At 34.9% G+C, this 16523-nt stretch overlaps 2 protein-coding genes and 1 long non-coding RNA gene across 3 annotated transcripts; all 3 read left to right on the forward strand.

Annotated features, from left to right (window-relative positions):
- Positions 1-603: 603 nt before the first annotated feature.
- On the forward strand, positions 604-2414 carry LOC104780110 (uncharacterized). Its single transcript, XR_766650.3, has 2 exons — positions 604-1272; positions 1939-2414. It is a non-coding gene; the product is annotated as an uncharacterized LOC104780110 (long non-coding RNA).
- A 1040-nt stretch (positions 2415-3454) lies between these two features.
- On the forward strand, positions 3455-5741 carry LOC104780109 (uncharacterized). Its single transcript, XM_087510165.1, has 2 exons — positions 3455-3909; positions 3992-5741. The coding sequence occupies exons 1-2, from the start codon at positions 3559-3561 to the stop codon at positions 5423-5425; spliced, it is 1785 nt and encodes a 594-aa protein (XP_087366291.1). The 5' UTR covers positions 3455-3558; the 3' UTR covers positions 5426-5741.
- Positions 5742-12939: 7198 nt separating this feature from the next.
- On the forward strand, positions 12940-15252 carry LOC147945726 (uncharacterized). Its single transcript, XM_087510166.1, has 2 exons — positions 12940-13474; positions 13557-15252. The coding sequence occupies exons 1-2, from the start codon at positions 13124-13126 to the stop codon at positions 14988-14990; spliced, it is 1785 nt and encodes a 594-aa protein (XP_087366292.1). The 5' UTR covers positions 12940-13123; the 3' UTR covers positions 14991-15252.
- The last annotated feature ends 1271 nt before the right edge of the window (positions 15253-16523 follow it).

Consider the following 16523-nt stretch of genomic DNA (forward strand, 5'->3'; position numbering starts at 1 on the left):
TTAATTATATTTCCAAAAATGGTATGAGCGAGTAGCCTGTATTAATATTTATCTTTATTAAGAGGCAAAACTACTTTCGTTAATATGAGACTACTTTAATATACTACTAGGTATTAACCTGGGTTATCCGCAGGCTGAATTCTTTTTTTTTTTGATAAAAAATTGTTATAATTTATTTTGTTATTATATTATTTATTAATTTTTAAAATTTTAGCTGTTAAACTGAATTGACAGAGATTTTCTTTGATTAGATTTTTAATAATATTTTTTTAAGCACGAATTAGTTTAGATTCAGATAGATTTTATTTATTTTTTAAATTTTCTTTAATTTTGTAGATCTAATTTAATTTGATCTTATACAAATTTTTTTGTTTATTTATAATTAATAAAGATTAATTAAGTAATTATATTTTTCTAATAGCAAGTGAATGTAATTTTTTACATATTTTAAGGTTAATTTCATATTTGTACTTCCTAATTAATATAGTAAAATTTGTTTAATTCAGTTTTTGATTTATATATTTTTTCTAATATATTTTTCTTTTTAAAAAACTTTCCCTATTGTTTTCTCTGATAACTAGAGCTAGAGAAGAGTAGTCTGCTGCCCTTTGCAATCTATAGAATCAAGGTTATTCCAGAGACTTCTCTGATTTGATATTTTTAATGCTTCTGAGTTTCAACCGTCCGAACCTTTGATCTGTAATCTTTTCGGTACCCGAAATCAACCTTTAATCCATTCCAATTTTTTTCCATTTTTAAATACCTCATTGTCCTAAAAGGTAATTGAACTTGAGGCATCAAGGAACCAAACCCTTTGTACTACCACTAAGGCACCAAGGTTTTGGTTAGTGTAGAGTATATTGGATTGGAACCTAAGGTCATCCCCATCAAAGAATTTAATGAGTTGCTTAGGAGTTGCTAAAGTATTTTTACAGATTAAATTTAATTCTTTTTGTATGATTTAGCTTAGGATCGATGGTTAGGTAAGATGTTTTAGATTTGTTCAGAAACTTGGGTGTGTCAGTTTTTGATTGGATGAGTGAAAAATAAAGTTTTTTTTTTGTTATGTGGTTTTCTCTCTCTCGTCTCTCTCCCGATGGATGGCAATACTCCACATAGAAGAAGCCGAGAATTGATTTCACCGGAGGCATCATATCTCCACTGTAAGAGACACTATCGACGATCTCGGTTCATCAATCCGGGAGCCAATTGATTGACCAAATCGGAAATTTTAGTTGCCAAATCTCCAACGGGGTGGTTCAATGATGCTGTGTAAGTTTTTTTCTTGGTCAAAATCTGATTGATTTCATATGTAGATGGGCATGCATCATAGTTTTATGGATGAGAAGAATTAGGGTTCTACAAATTAGAATCGATTTTAGCAAAATTATGGTTGTATGATGATAGCTGTTTGAGTTGAAACTTATTTGTTTGTTTGTATACTTGCGTTTTATACTTTGTCTGATGATAAGAAACCATGTGTTTGATAGATGTGAATCAAACACTACCAATAGGAGCCAGTGAACCAAACAAAAATAGACAAAACAGAAGACCAAGAACACTAAAATTAGGAGCCAATGAAACTCTTTTCATTTCGTTTTTGATCTCTATTGCTGTGTGGTTTTGTAACATTGCTCAGTAGACTTCTTATTGAAACTGTTTTGATTGATGGGTTTAGTTTGACCAATTTTGTGGTGACTGTTTTGTTTTGATTTCTGTGGTGACCAATTCTGACCAATTCAGTAACATTGATCTCAATTTTGATTTTGTTTGACCAATTATGTTGTGACTGTTTTGCTCGGTAGACTTCTTATTGAAACTGTTTTGATTGATGGGTTTCTTACTTGGATGTTTTGTTGTTCAATATTAACTTTCTATTGGGTTATTGACTATGCATTTTACTAATTACAATGAGCTCTCGTCTTGTACACTTTGCAGGCTGCTGATTCTCAAGTTGTTTCAAATTTTGATATACAGGATATCTTTAACTAAATAAACAACATGTGTTCAGATTAAAGATTACACTACAACAATCTCTCTCATGGAATTCTTCGATTGTCCGCAACAATTCTCTCTCTCTTGGATTCCATCGCGATTTACTCGGCGTTCCGCGAGCTACTCAGTTTCGACAGAGTTTGAATTCTTGGAATCCAATTCTAAAGAGCTATGGTTTGTGATTTTTGTGTTCAGATTGATATCTTGAAAGTGGAGCGGATTTGGTGAAACATAGAGGTCCATCTTCTGTTGCAGGTTTTTATTTCTATATTGGTTGTGTTCTTGCTTTTATTATAAAGAACTATGCAATCTCTTGTATTATGTGTTTTTTTGTATCAATATAGTGATACTCACTCTTGTTTACAAATGAAGCAATGGACTTGTAAAGTCATGAAAAATATACTCTTGTTTGGTCTCCATTGCTTCATCTCTCTTTTTTACTTCTAAAAATACAACATATGATGCATAGATGGACGTCGCTTTATTCATGATCTACCAAAATTAACTTGTTGTGTATTCACTTCTATTCGTGATGTTCTTCATCCTTCATTCGTGAGGAACATTGGGTTTGTTGCTGAAGTAGTGATGAGTGGAATGACCCATTGAAGGCAAAAAGCTTGAAGCTTTCTTCACATCTGATGCATGGTTTGGTTCATTGCAATGGTTTTGGTCATTTGCTCTGTATCTCTCTACACATTGTTTAGTGATTTTGAGATTGAATCACATAAATTTTGACATTATTATAAACTTTTTGTTTTTGGGTTTCTTTGTTAAACCATGATTGAATTTGAGTATTTCTTTTCAAGAACCCCAAATTTAAAAACCTTCAATGGACCCGTGAAATTTTGAAGTTTCTTAAGAAGTTCTTATACTAACTTTTTTCAAGATTAATAGTAAAATATGTTTTTAGCAAACTTTGTTTACATCCATTGATGGAGATGCCCTAAGGCCTTGATAAGTAGGATTATAGTAAAGTTGTATAGCAGCATGCATGGAACATAATTTACGTGTATACATATATACTAGTTACAAATGTATATCTGAAATATTTTAGATCGCAGCACATGAAAATAGTTGTGAGATTACGATAGTATGTCATTAGTTAATTTAACTTTGCAATTTAATCTAGTAATGACTATCCTTAATTACGTGCCCGGATGTAATTAATAAGCATTCAAAAGATTCTATCATTTCTACAAAACATATATTGCATTGCATGGATAGTACTTTAATGTTATAAGTTATGTGTGAGGTAAATTTATTTACTAAATAAAGAATTATATACACTACTGCCACAATTTACAACACACAGTTTGCCGTCCAAATCGGTTTGGAACATGAAAACAATTAATAGTCTCTTTGGCTATTCTCTCGCGACCGTAAATGAATCCACCAATTTCTCTTACTCAAATTTAGAATTTTTAAGCATTTATATAAGTCGAGTTCTCTCTTAGAAATTAAATCATTCAAGAAAAACCCAAAAAAAAAAACTAAACATAAACTTAAAAAACCAAAAAAAAAAATAGAAATCCTTCTAATATTGTTTACCCATCTGATAAGAAAATGGCTAGGTTTCCTATAGAGATATGTCTGATGTTGATACTAGTAGCATCAAGTACCATATACGAAGCGCAAGGGACGTTCTTATTAAGGCATTACATGAGGAAGTTTCCTAAAATGTCCCAAGATTTTGAGCCTTTCGCTTACAAGGGTATGCTTAGTTTTGTGGACAACCTTGAGAGTATGTGTCCATTAAAAGGAGAGTACAAGGACTTCTTCTCAAAGCTGAAGGCTTTCATATCCTTTATAAACACCGCAAAAGGGTCGTCTTCGGAGTTCCAGTCTCAAATGAAATCACAATCTGAGGGTCTCTTCAAGGCAATCTCTGCTTTAGGTGTCAAAGGAGGATCATCGGTACGCAAGAATTTATATTTTATTATTGTTCACATGATGAGTGTTAGAGCATGTTAAATATTGTTTGTTGGTTTTGTGATAGGCGGATACGAGCAAATTGATCGAGAGTTTGATGTCAATGGGAAAAACTTTTGCTGAATTTAAGAGGAGCGGTGCAACAACGATGACCAGTGAGCAAAGAAGAGAGCTGGTCATATCTATGTCAAAATGGGCACAAGTGATTGGTCAATTTGTGAAAACCGTTGGCGAGAAGAGTGGTGATGGCGGAAATATTGATCTTTCATCTATTCTTGGCATTGGAGGCTCTGGTGGTGACAATGGAAGTCCAAGCTCTGATACCAGTTTCCCCTCGACCGACGCTGGGACTCCTACCAACAGTGGAAGCTATCCTGACAGCACCGGTGACAGTGGAACCTCAGCTGGTGGACCGAGTGGAAGTACAACTGATTCAGGAGATGGAAGTATGGGTGATACGGGTAGTGGAAGCACTGCTGGTGGCCCAAGTGGAAGTACAACTGATTCAGGAGATGGAAGTATGGGTGATACGGGTAGTGGAAGCACTGCTGGTGGCCCAAGTGGAAGTACAACTGATTCAGGAGATGGAAGTATGGGTGATACGGGTAGTGGAAGCACTGCTGGTGGCCCAAGTGGAAGTACAACTGATTCAGGAGATGGAAGTATGGGTGATACGGGTAGTGGAAGCACTGCTGCTGGCCCAAGTGGAAGTACAACTGATTCAGGAGATGGAAGTATGGGTGATACGGGTAGTGGAAGCACTGCTGGTGGCCCAAGTGGAAGTACGACTGATTCAGGAGATGGAAGTATGGGTGATACGGGTAGTGGAAGCACTGCTGGTGGCCCAAGTGGAAGTACAACTGATAGTTTAATGGGTGCCGGAGGTGGAGCTGCTGCCGATGGCGAAAACGGTCGAGCTGCTGCTGGTGGCGAAAACGGTGGAGCTGCTGCTGGTGACGAAAGCGGTGGAGCTGCTGCCGATGGCGAAAGCGGTGAAGCTGCTGCGGGTGTCGAAAGCGGTAGAGCTGCTGCGGGTGGCGAAAACGGTGGAGCTGCTGCCGATGGCGAAAGCCGTGAAGCTGCTGCCGATGGCGAAAGCGGTGGAGCTGCTGCCGATGGCGAAAGCGGTGAAGCTGCTGCTGGTGGATCAACTCAACGTACTGAAAGTGGTGGAGCAAATTCAATGGGTGGCGCAACTCAACGTACTGAAAGTGGTGGAAGCGCTGCTGTCGGTGGTGAGAGTGAAACTGAAAGTTCAATGATTGGTGGAGGTGCCTACATAGATTCTACAGGTGGAAGTCCTGCCAGTAGCCCCTCTGCTGGTGGCCCGAGTGGAAGTACAACTAAAAATTCGATGGAAGGTGTTGCGGGTGGCAGTGCAACTGTTACAAGTTATCAAGCTGCCAACTACCAAAAGACACACTCAAAATCGTCAGGCAAAAGCTCCTTTAGCCATTCTTTAGAGGAGAAAAACTCTGGAGGTACCAATGCTGACTCGTAGATTCAGACCCGTAGAAGTCAAAAATTTATTAATACTATATTATTTCAATAAAGAGATGGCCCTGCTTAGTACAGCGAGCTGTAGAATGTTTTGTCGTAAGTCTATTAATTACAGACACTCAATACTAGAGAAATTACAAACATGCGTAAACTGCATGGATATCAAATTAACTCTCTCTCTCTCTTTTTTTAATATTTTTGTTGTAAAACATATTGATACAAGAAATTTTGGTTAATTATCGACATGATACATTGAGTAAAAATTTTGTAAAACCTCGAGCATGAGAAGTTTATTTAATAAACACATTAAATCAAAATTTTGATCCTTATCATCATGTTTTATTCTCTTTTAATTTTTTTTTCCCAAAATTTTATCCTCATTTAGTATCCCCTTTTTAAAATTATTATTGGTGATATAAACTTGACAAGATCTTTTAGAAGAGCCCAAATAGTCAAATAGAATAGGCAAGAGACATACACACTAAAAGAAATTGTCCATATTCTAATAGTACTATCTTGTTTTATCCCTCTTGTGAATTGTGATTAGTAAAAATATAGAAAACAATACATGTCTTACCAGAAGAGTTGTCAAAATGGAATAACCTATAGCAAATTAAAATAGTTAGAGCAGTTCGTAGAGTTTTGCTTAAAGCAGTTCTTAAAACTAAATTAACCCCATGAGGCAGAACCGATCGAGGTTATTAATCAGGCGGACAATGATAAATTGTTATGAGAAGAGGCTAAGTCTTTCTATTCGGCTACCCTACATTCATTGCCTGTGGAGTCTCGGGTTCCTTCTCCCTGGTGTCAGGTTGATGGTTCTTGGAAGGCTTCAGATCTTCTTGTAGGTTTGGACTGGTGGTTTTGTAATAGTGAGGATGCCACGCTACTACTGGGAGCACAGAGTCAACGTCGCATTTCTTCCCCTCTACATTCGGAGTTTCAGGCATTGATTTGGGCGATGAATTCCCTACTGACGGCGGGTGTTGACTGTCAGAGCTTCGAGACGGATTACGCAGAATTAGTGGCGATGGTGCAGTCTCCTGATGAATGGCCCGCTTTCTCCAACCTTTTGGACGATTTCAACTTACTCCGACCATCCTTCCAGCTGTCAAGGATTCCACGGACGTCAAACGTAAGGGCAGATTGTTTGGCTCGTTCTTCGAGATCTTTATCTTCTCAGACTTTTTTTGTAAACTCTTATCCTCCGGTTTGTGCAACCAATCTTGGAGTTATTTTCTAGATTAATGTTTGGTTAAAAAAAAAAAAAAAACTAAATTAACCCATGGGAGTCTCCTACTTAGAGTTTTCCTATTAAAATAAACAAAAATTGAAAAGGTGAAGAAAGAGTCAAGATAAAACCATCTCCAAATGTAGAAATTTTTAATTTTTTTTTTACAAAACAATATGTATTAAGTGTTGTATACAATATGACAAAGTACAGAAGAAAGAAAATTTGACCATTTTCTCCAGTACTATTGTGGGAAATATTCCGGAGAATAAATTTTTATGAATATCCCTCAAAAATATGTTAGGATTTCTGATAGTTTATGTATTGCTATTTATGAGTATATCAAGAATTAATAATAATTAATTAAAATAAAATAAAATAAAAATTAGAATTGTGAAATTATTCTTAAATCATAAAATAAAATTATAATTTAAAAGAAAACAATAATAATTTTAATATGAAAAAAAACTGAAATTATTAAGATTCACCAAACTATCTCAGCATCGATTATGTGGACTTTGTGTTCTCTACGCTATTCCAAGTGTTTTTTTTCTCTCCGTTTAATCTCTGCATTATGCGCTAAGATTTTCTCGTTCGTCTAAAAACATTGGATTTTTTTATGCATATGATTTGGCAGGATTAGAAAACAAAAAAAAAATGAACAAAATATACATATCCAAAGAAAATCATTAACCACATAAAACATGCAAGATTATTTATGTCCTAAATACATAAAACATGTGATCATCTGAATGACTAATGAGACTTTTTCTTTTTACACATATATGACAAGAATCAAGGTCGGCCCAAGTTTATTGGATGCCTAAAACAAAAATAGTTTTATTCACCATTAAACATAAAAAGAAATTATATCAAACACGTATTTGCCAAGTTCAAACTCGGAAAATTTTGGAAATAAATGAAAGTGTTGACCACTGCACCACAAAAACTTTTCAAAAATGATCCCGTAAGTTCCATTATATTAGTTTCTGTCTAAATCTTTTGCTTTACCAACGTTAGCTGCGGGACAGGCCAAAGAAAAATGTATGATTTGCATCCACATTTACATTCTTTTATAAAAGTCTAAACCTCAAAACGATTTGGATTTAATTTACAGTTAAAAATATTTTCTAATTAATCATAAATAATAATATTTTAGAGTTTATTATTTATATATGTACTATCTAACCATCCATATCTAGTCCCTTTAAAGTTTCACCGTTTACCTTGAAGTCCAAATTTGAACTTGAAGTGGAACTCGAAATCGAACTTGAGCTTGAACTAGAGTTAGAACTCTTCTTCATGTGATAGCCATTTCCGGTTGAAATCTCGATTGAAAATTGTTTCTCACTTTCTGTTGCAACTTTCACAAATTGAGAAATAACTTGTTCCCATTTCAACAATATCTCCTTGATTGCTTCTTGTTGTGATAGTGTGAGCGTGAACAAACCACCGCTCGTAGTTTGTTTTTCAAATATGGCTTTGGTCATAACTGATTGTAAGATGTTTAGAGTCTTCATCACTTCTTCTTGATATCCTTGTAGTATTGTTTTCATCTGTTTAATAAATAAATTAAAGTTTCATTTTTCACTTTGTAATTTCTATAATTTTTTATGAGTATTGTATTTAGTTAACTCACCTGTCCTGACCCACTTTTCTTGGCTTGCAAGACAGCCATAGCATATGAGAGTTTTGTGGCCATATTTACCATTTCAGACATGTAATAGCTCGAGTCTTTTGCTTTTAATGTTGAAGAGACTGGACACAAGTATTTCATGTAATCTTTAAGTTTCTGAAAGAAACTTTGGTACTTTTGGGTACCTGGAGATTTCTTTTCAAGGTTTGATATGAAATTTGTAACCTCTTTAGAAGTATTGGTCTCAATATCTGTCTTTAGTTCTTGTTTTGTTGTGGAATTTACGCCATGTTCTATTGTTTGATTATTCATAAAGTTAGTATTGCTTCCTCCATCATTATTTTCTTTATTCTCCTCTTCTACGCCATTGAATCTCCATTACTACTTTCTTGAGCTTCAATTGTCTAGTTTTTCATAGAATCTCCACTCATATCTACTTTACCTCCTTTAGATTCCTTTGATGTAACGCTTGTTTCATTTATGTTACCATTTTTAGAATCTTCTCTCACTCCATTGGCTTCAACTATCTTACCATATGCCGTCAAATTTGTAGCTCCATTTAAATTTCCTGTCGCACTATCTTTAGATTTTTCCTCCATTGAATTGTCTTTACCTCCAATTATTCCAGTTGTTTTATCATAATTAGAACCTTCTTCCATAGTTACTTCTTTACCTCCATTAATTTCATCTGACTTACCTTCTTTGAAACCTTTATTTGTAGAGTCTTCTTGACCTTTATGCACTTCATTTATATTACCATCTTTAGAATTTTCTTCTACAGAAACATTTTTACCTCCATTGGTTTCAGCTCTCTTAGCGTCTTCAGAATTTTCTTTTATGAAATCTTTTTTATCTCCACTGGTATCAACTATCTTACTATCTTCAGATGTATTTTCCATCGAATTTGTACCTCCATCTTTAGATTTTTCCTCCATTGAATCTTCTTTACCTCCATTTGCTTTAACTTTTTTATCATCTTTAGAACCTTCTTCCATATTTACTTCTTTACCTCCATTAGTTTCATTTGTCTTATAGTCTTCTTGACCTTTATCATCTATATGATTAGCTTTAAAAGTTTTTTCCATTGAAACATCTTTACCTCCATTGGTTTTCACTGTACTACCACCTTTAGAACTTTCATATGTGGAATTTGTACCTCTACTTATTTCAACTATGTTACCATCTTTCAAATCTTTTTTGTTTCCATTGATGTTCGTTGTCTTATCATCTACAGAACCTTCTTCTCTGTGATTCTTACCTCCACTTGTCTCAACTAACATTCCATTTTTAGAATCTTTATTCATGGAATCTTCTTTACCTTCATTGATTTCAGTTGTATTACCATCTTTAGAACCTTTTTCATTAAAATCTCTTTTAGCTTTGTTATGTTCATTCTTCTTATCAGCTTTGGAATTTTCTTCCTTACCTCTAATGCTGTCTTTGGAGCCTTCTTTTAAAGAACTTTCTTTACCTCCTTTGATTTCAACTTTCTTACCATCATTGGAAACTTCTTCTATGGAATTGTTCTTACTTTGATAAGATTCAATTCTTTTACCATCTCTGGACTCTTTGTTTTCTCCTCTAACCTCTATACTCGTACCATTTACTAAATCTCTGTTAGTTTCTTTAGTTTTTCCCTTTGATTTTCAATATTTGTGTCACCCTCATCAATTTGTTTTTGTTTCATTAAGGCTTCATCATTTTCTTTAGACGCATCATCACTAGACTCATTTTGCAATTTCTTCTCACTGATATTTGATTCCTTATTGGCTTCTTGAACCCCTACATGTTTTTTCATCGAGGAAGCTTTACTATCTTCTTACTTTTTCTTTGATTTTGTATCTTCTATCTTTTTATCTAATGCCTTCTTATCTTCGATCATCTTTCCAGATTTCTTTTTAAAATGTTCATTTTTTTCTTTACCGACTTTGTCTTCATTATCTTCTTTACTCTTTCCTTTCTTATATTCCAAAGATTCTTCACCCTTTACTTGATCATCCGCTTGCATTTCTTTCTCATATTTTTCTGATTTACCATGTTTAGACACTTTGTTATCTTCTTTCGTCTTCTTTTTATTCTTTTCAGAATCTTTGTTACTAACTTGAATCCCAACTTTCTTTTCTTTCCCATGATTTTTCTTTTGTTTTTCTGTTTCTCTTGACTCGAAATTCTTAGATTCCTTCTTGTCTTCCTTTTCTTTCATCAAGTATTCTGTATTTGACTGAAATCCTCCTTGCTTTGAGTTTCCAATGTGTTTTTTACTGTGTTTTGATTTATTGTCTTGAGACTCTTCCTTCTTCTCTTTATTTTCTTCTCGTTTCTTATTTTTTGCTTCAAATATTGTTTTCTTCTTTCTATCTTCCTCATTTTTCTTCGTAATTTTGTTGTTAGACTCTTTCTTATCTTGTTCTTTTTTCTTCTGTTGGTTGTGTATGGAATTTTTCTTTTCTTTTTTCTTTGATTCACTGTTTTTAACATCTGTCGTTACGCTTTTATCTTCTATATTTTTATTTATTATTATTTTTTTTAATATCTTCATTCTTCAATGATTTACCGTCTTGAGACTTCTTCTTCTCTCTCTTATCTTCTAGTTTTTTCTTTGATTTTTTTTCTTCATGCTCTTTCGTTTCTATTTTCTTTTCTTCGTTTTTCTTCATATTGTGATCCTTAAACTCTTTCTTCTCTTCTATCATTGATTTCTTCTCTTTATATTCATTCTTTTCCTTTTTATTTGCTTCATGTTAAGAAACCATGTGTTTGATAGATGTGAATCAAACACTACCAATAGGAGCCAGTGAACCAAACAAAAATAGACAAAACAGAAGACCAAGAACACTAAAACTAGGAGCCAATGAAACTCTTTTCATTTCGTTTTTGATCTCTATTGCTGTGTGGTTTTGTAACATTGCTCGGTAGACTTCTTATTGAAACTGTTTTGATTGATGGGTTTAGTTTGACCAATTTTGTGGTGACTGTTTTGTTTTGATTTTTGTGGTGACCAATTCTGACCAATTCAGTAACATTGATCTCAATTTTGGTTTTGTTTGACCAATTATGTTGTGACTGTTTTGCTCGGTAGAATTCTTATTGAAACTGTTTTGATTGATGGGTTTCTTACTTGGATGTTTTGTTGTTCAATATTAACTTTCTATTGGGTTACTGACGATGCATTTTACTAATTACAATGAGCTCTCGTCTTGTACACTTTGCAGGCTGCTGATTCTCAAGTTGTTTCAAATTTTGATATACATGATATCTTTAACTAACTAAACAACATGTGTTCAGATTAAAGATTACACTGCAACAATCTCTCTCATGGAATTCTTCGATTGTCCGCAACAATTCTCTCTCTCTTGGATTCCATCACGATTTACTCGGCGTTCCACGAGCTACTCAGTTTCGATAGAGTTTGAATTCTGGGAATCCAATTCTAAAGAGCTATGGTTTGTGATTTTTGTGTTCAGATTGATATCTTGAAAGTGGAGCGGATTTGGTGAAACATAGAGATCCATCTTCTGTTGCAGGTTTTTATTTCTATATTGGTTGTGTTCTTGCTTTTATTATAAAGAACTATGCAATCTCTTGTATTATGTGTTTTTTTGTATCAATATAGTGATACTCACTCTTGTTTACAAATGAAGCAATGGACTTATAAAGTCATGAAAAATATACTCTTGTTTGGTCTCCATTGCTTCATCTCTCTTTTTTACTTCTAAAAATACAACATATGATGCATAGATGGACGTCGCTTTATTCATGATCTACCAAAATTAACTTGTTGTGTATTCACTTCTATTCGTGATGTTCTTCATCCTTCATTCGTGAGGAACATTGGGTTTGTTGCTGAAGTAGTGATGAGTGGAATGACCCATTGAAGGCAAAAAGCTTGAAGCTTTCTTCACATCTGATGCATGGTTTGGTTCATTGCAATGGTTTTGGTCATTTGCTCTGTATCTCTCTACACATTGTTTAGTGATTTTGAGATTGAATCACATAAATTTTGACATTATTATAAACTTTTTGTTTTTGGGTTTCTTTGTTAAACCATGATTGAATTTGAGTATTTCTTTTCAAGAACCCCAAATTTAAAAACCTTCAATGGACCCGTGAAATTTTGAAGTTTCTTAAGAAGTTCTTATACTAACTTTTTTCAAGATTAATAGTAAAATATGTTTTTAGCAAACTTTGTTTACATCCATTGATGGAGATGCCCTAAGGCCTTGATAAGTAGGATTATAGTAAAGTTGTATAGCAGCATGCATGGAACATAATTTACGTGTATACATATATACTAGTTACAAATGTATATCTGAAATATTTTAGATCGCAGCACATGAAAATAGTTGTGAGATTACGATAGTATGTCATTAGTTAATTTAACTTTGCAATTTAATCTAGTAATGACTATCCTTAATTACGTGCCCGGATGTAATTAATAAGCATTCAAAAGATTCTATCATTTCTACAAAACATATATTGCATTGCATAGATAGTACTTTAATGTTATAAGTTATGTGTGAGGTAAATTTATTTACTAAATAAAGAATTATATACACTACTGCCACAATTTACAACACACAGTTTGCCGTCCAAATCGGTTTGGAACATGAAAACAATTAATAGTCTCTTTGGCTATTCTCTCGCGACCGTAAATGAATCCACCAATTTCTCTTACTCAAATTTAGAATTTTTAAGCATTTATATAAGTCGAGTTCTCTCTTAGAAATTAAATCATTCAAGAAAAACCCAAAAAAAAAAACTAAACATAAACTTAAAAAACCAAAAAAAAAAATAGAAATCCTTCTAATATTGTTTACCCATCTGATAAGAAAATGGCTAGGTTTCCTATAGAGATATGTCTGATGTTGATACTAGTAGCATCAAGTACCATATACGAAGCGCAAGGGACGTTCTTATTAAGGCATTACATGAGGAAGTTTCCTAAAATGTCCCAAGATTTTGAGCCTTTCGCTTACAAGGGTATGCTTAGTTTTGTGGACAACCTTGAGAGTATGTGTCCATTAAAAGGAGAGTACAAGGACTTCTTCTCAAAGCTGAAGGCTTTCATATCCTTTATAAACACCGCAAAAGGGTCGTCTTCGGAGTTCCAGTCTCAAATGAAATCACAATCTGAGGGTCTCTTCAAGGCAATCTCTGCTTTAGGTGTCAAAGGAGGATCATCGGTACGCAAGAATTTATATTTTATTATTGTTCACATGATGAGTGTTAGAGCATGTTAAATATTGTTTGTTGGTTTTGTGATAGGCGGATACGAGCAAATTGATCGAGAGTTTGATGTCAATGGGAAAAACTTTTGCTGAATTTAAGAGGAGCGGTGCAACAACGATGACCAGTGAGCAAAGAAGAGAGCTGGTCATATCTATGTCAAAATGGGCACAAGTGATTGGTCAATTTGTGAAAACCGTTGGCGAGAAGAGTGGTGATGGCGGAAATATTGATCTTTCATCTATTCTTGGCATTGGAGGCTCTGGTGGTGACAATGGAAGTCCAAGCTCTGATACCAGTTTCCCCTCGACCGACGCTGGGACTCCTACCAACAGTGGAAGCTATCCTGACAGCACCGGTGACAGTGGAACCTCAGCTGGTGGACCGAGTGGAAGTACAACTGATTCAGGAGATGGAAGTATGGGTGATACGGGTAGTGGAAGCACTGCTGGTGGCCCAAGTGGAAGTACAACTGATTCAGGAGATGGAAGTATGGGTGATACGGGTAGTGGAAGCACTGCTGGTGGCCCAAGTGGAAGTACAACTGATTCAGGAGATGGAAGTATGGGTGATACGGGTAGTGGAAGCACTGCTGGTGGCCCAAGTGGAAGTACAACTGATTCAGGAGATGGAAGTATGGGTGATACGGGTAGTGGAAGCACTGCTGCTGGCCCAAGTGGAAGTACAACTGATTCAGGAGATGGAAGTATGGGTGATACGGGTAGTGGAAGCACTGCTGGTGGCCCAAGTGGAAGTACGACTGATTCAGGAGATGGAAGTATGGGTGATACGGGTAGTGGAAGCACTGCTGGTGGCCCAAGTGGAAGTACAACTGATAGTTTAATGGGTGCCGGAGGTGGAGCTGCTGCCGATGGCGAAAACGGTCGAGCTGCTGCTGGTGGCGAAAACGGTGGAGCTGCTGCTGGTGACGAAAGCGGTGGAGCTGCTGCCGATGGCGAAAGCGGTGAAGCTGCTGCGGGTGTCGAAAGCGGTAGAGCTGCTGCGGGTGGCGAAAACGGTGGAGCTGCTGCCGATGGCGAAAGCGGTGAAGCTGCTGCCGATGGCGAAAGCGGTGGAGCTGCTGCCGATGGCGAAAGCGGTGAAGCTGCTGCTGGTGGATCAACTCAACGTACTGAAAGTGGTGGAGCAAATTCAATGGGTGGCGCAACTCAACGTACTGAAAGTGGTGGAAGCGCTGCTGTCGGTGGTGAGAGTGAAACTGAAAGTTCAATGATTGGTGGAGGTGCCTACATAGATTCTACAGGTGGAAGTCCTGCCAGTAGCCCCTCTGCTGGTGGCCCGAGTGGAAGTACAACTAAAAATTCGATGGAAGGTGTTGCGGGTGGCAGTGCAACTGTTACAAGTTATCAAGCTGCCAACTACCAAAAGACACACTCAAAATCGTCAGGCAAAAGCTCCTTTAGCCATTCTTTAGAGGAGAAAAACTCTGGAGGTACCAATGCTGACTCGTAGATTCAGACCCGTAGAAGTCAAAAATTTATTAATACTATATTATTTCAATAAAGAGATGGCCCTGCTTAGTACAGCGAGCTGTAGAATGTTTTGTCGTAAGTCTATTAATTACAGACACTCAATACTAGAGAAATTACAAACATGCGTAAACTGCATGGATATCAAATTAACTCTCTCTCTCTCTTTTTTTAATATTTTTGTTGTAAAACATATTGATACAAGAAATTTTGGTTAATTATCGACATGATACATTGAGTAAAAATTTTGTAAAACCTCGAGCATGAGAAGTTTATTTAATAAACACATTAAATCAAAATTTTGATCCTTATCATCATGTTTTATTCTCTTTTAATTTTTTTTTCCCAAAATTTTATCCTCATTTAGTATCCCCTTTTTAAAATTATTATTGGTGATATAAACTTGACAAGATCTTTTAGAAGAGCCCAAATAGTCAAATAGAATAGGCAAGAGACATACACACTAAAAGAAATTGTCCATATTCTAATAGTACTATCTTGTTTTATCCCTCTTGTGATTTGTGATTAGTAAAAATATAGAAAACAATACATGTCTTACCAAACAATACATGTCTTATCCCTTTTGATAGGAAATTTTTGTTTTACAAAAATATCCTTCCAATTTTTTTCTGTAGGTCGCAGAATTGTTTTTTTATTTAATTTTTTTAAAGTATGTCATTCAGTTGTCACAGATTTTATATTCGTGGCAGATTTTATTATTTACGACAGATTTTTCCACGACAGATTTTTTATTTTTGACAGATTTTTTGTAGTTCGTTATGACAGATTTAATTTTACTCACAGTTTTTTGTTATACGACAGACTTATTGTTGTTTTTACCACAGACTTTCATACTGTACGACATATTTTTTTATTTTACCAAAAAACTGCGGCATAGTGGCAGATTTTTAATTTAAAAAAGAAATCCTTGATTAACCCACAGTCGAATTATTGTTGTTTCATGTTATGGCAGATTTTGGTTTATGTTATGACAATTTTTAGTTTTTTTTTTAAAAAACTGTGGTTTACTAACAGATTTTTTAAAGAAAATAACATTTGCTAGAATGACTTTAAGAGTGTTTACACATTTATTTACGTTTTTACAGAATTTTTTAAGTTATGACAGATTTGTTTGAAATTTGTATGATGACAGATTTATTTTTAAAATCTGTATAGTGACAGATTTATTGTTTCTTTTTTTAAGTTATGACTGATTTGTTTTAAAAATCGTATGCTGACAAATTTTATGAATGTCATAACATATATGTTTTTAAATCCTTATAATGAAAGATTTATTGTTTTGCTTTGGTGTCCAATATTTATTGAATAAACTGATTTATTTTGTTACTAAACGGCAGACTTAATATATATATGACAGATTTTTATGATACTTGCCATATTTGTCATCGAAACCATATAATTATTAGGGTTATAGATTAGGCAACAGTTTCCTTAACATTCGCGATCTCCATCGTCGGTTTCCTTAACATTCGCGATCTCCATCGTCGCCTCTATT

This window comes from Camelina sativa, chromosome 4 (genome assembly GCF_030686135.1).
Source record: "Camelina sativa cultivar CO46 ecotype springtype chromosome 4, ASM3068613v1".
In the NCBI taxonomy this organism is placed as follows: Eukaryota; Viridiplantae; Streptophyta; class Magnoliopsida; order Brassicales; family Brassicaceae; genus Camelina; species Camelina sativa.

What these genes read in the sequence shown, in the direction of transcription:
- LOC104780109 (XM_087510165.1), top strand. Translation starts at nt 3,559, where the DNA reads ATGGCTAGGTTTCCTATAGAGATATGTCTGATGTTGATACTAGTAGCA. An exon ending in GTGTCAAAGGAGGATCATCG is followed by an intron (nt 3,910 to 3,991) that starts GTACGCAAGAAT and finishes GTTTTGTGATAG; the next exon opens with GCGGATACGAGCAAATTGAT.
- LOC147945726 (XM_087510166.1), top strand. Translation starts at nt 13,124, where the DNA reads ATGGCTAGGTTTCCTATAGAGATATGTCTGATGTTGATACTAGTAGCA. An exon ending in GTGTCAAAGGAGGATCATCG is followed by an intron (nt 13,475 to 13,556) that starts GTACGCAAGAAT and finishes GTTTTGTGATAG; the next exon opens with GCGGATACGAGCAAATTGAT.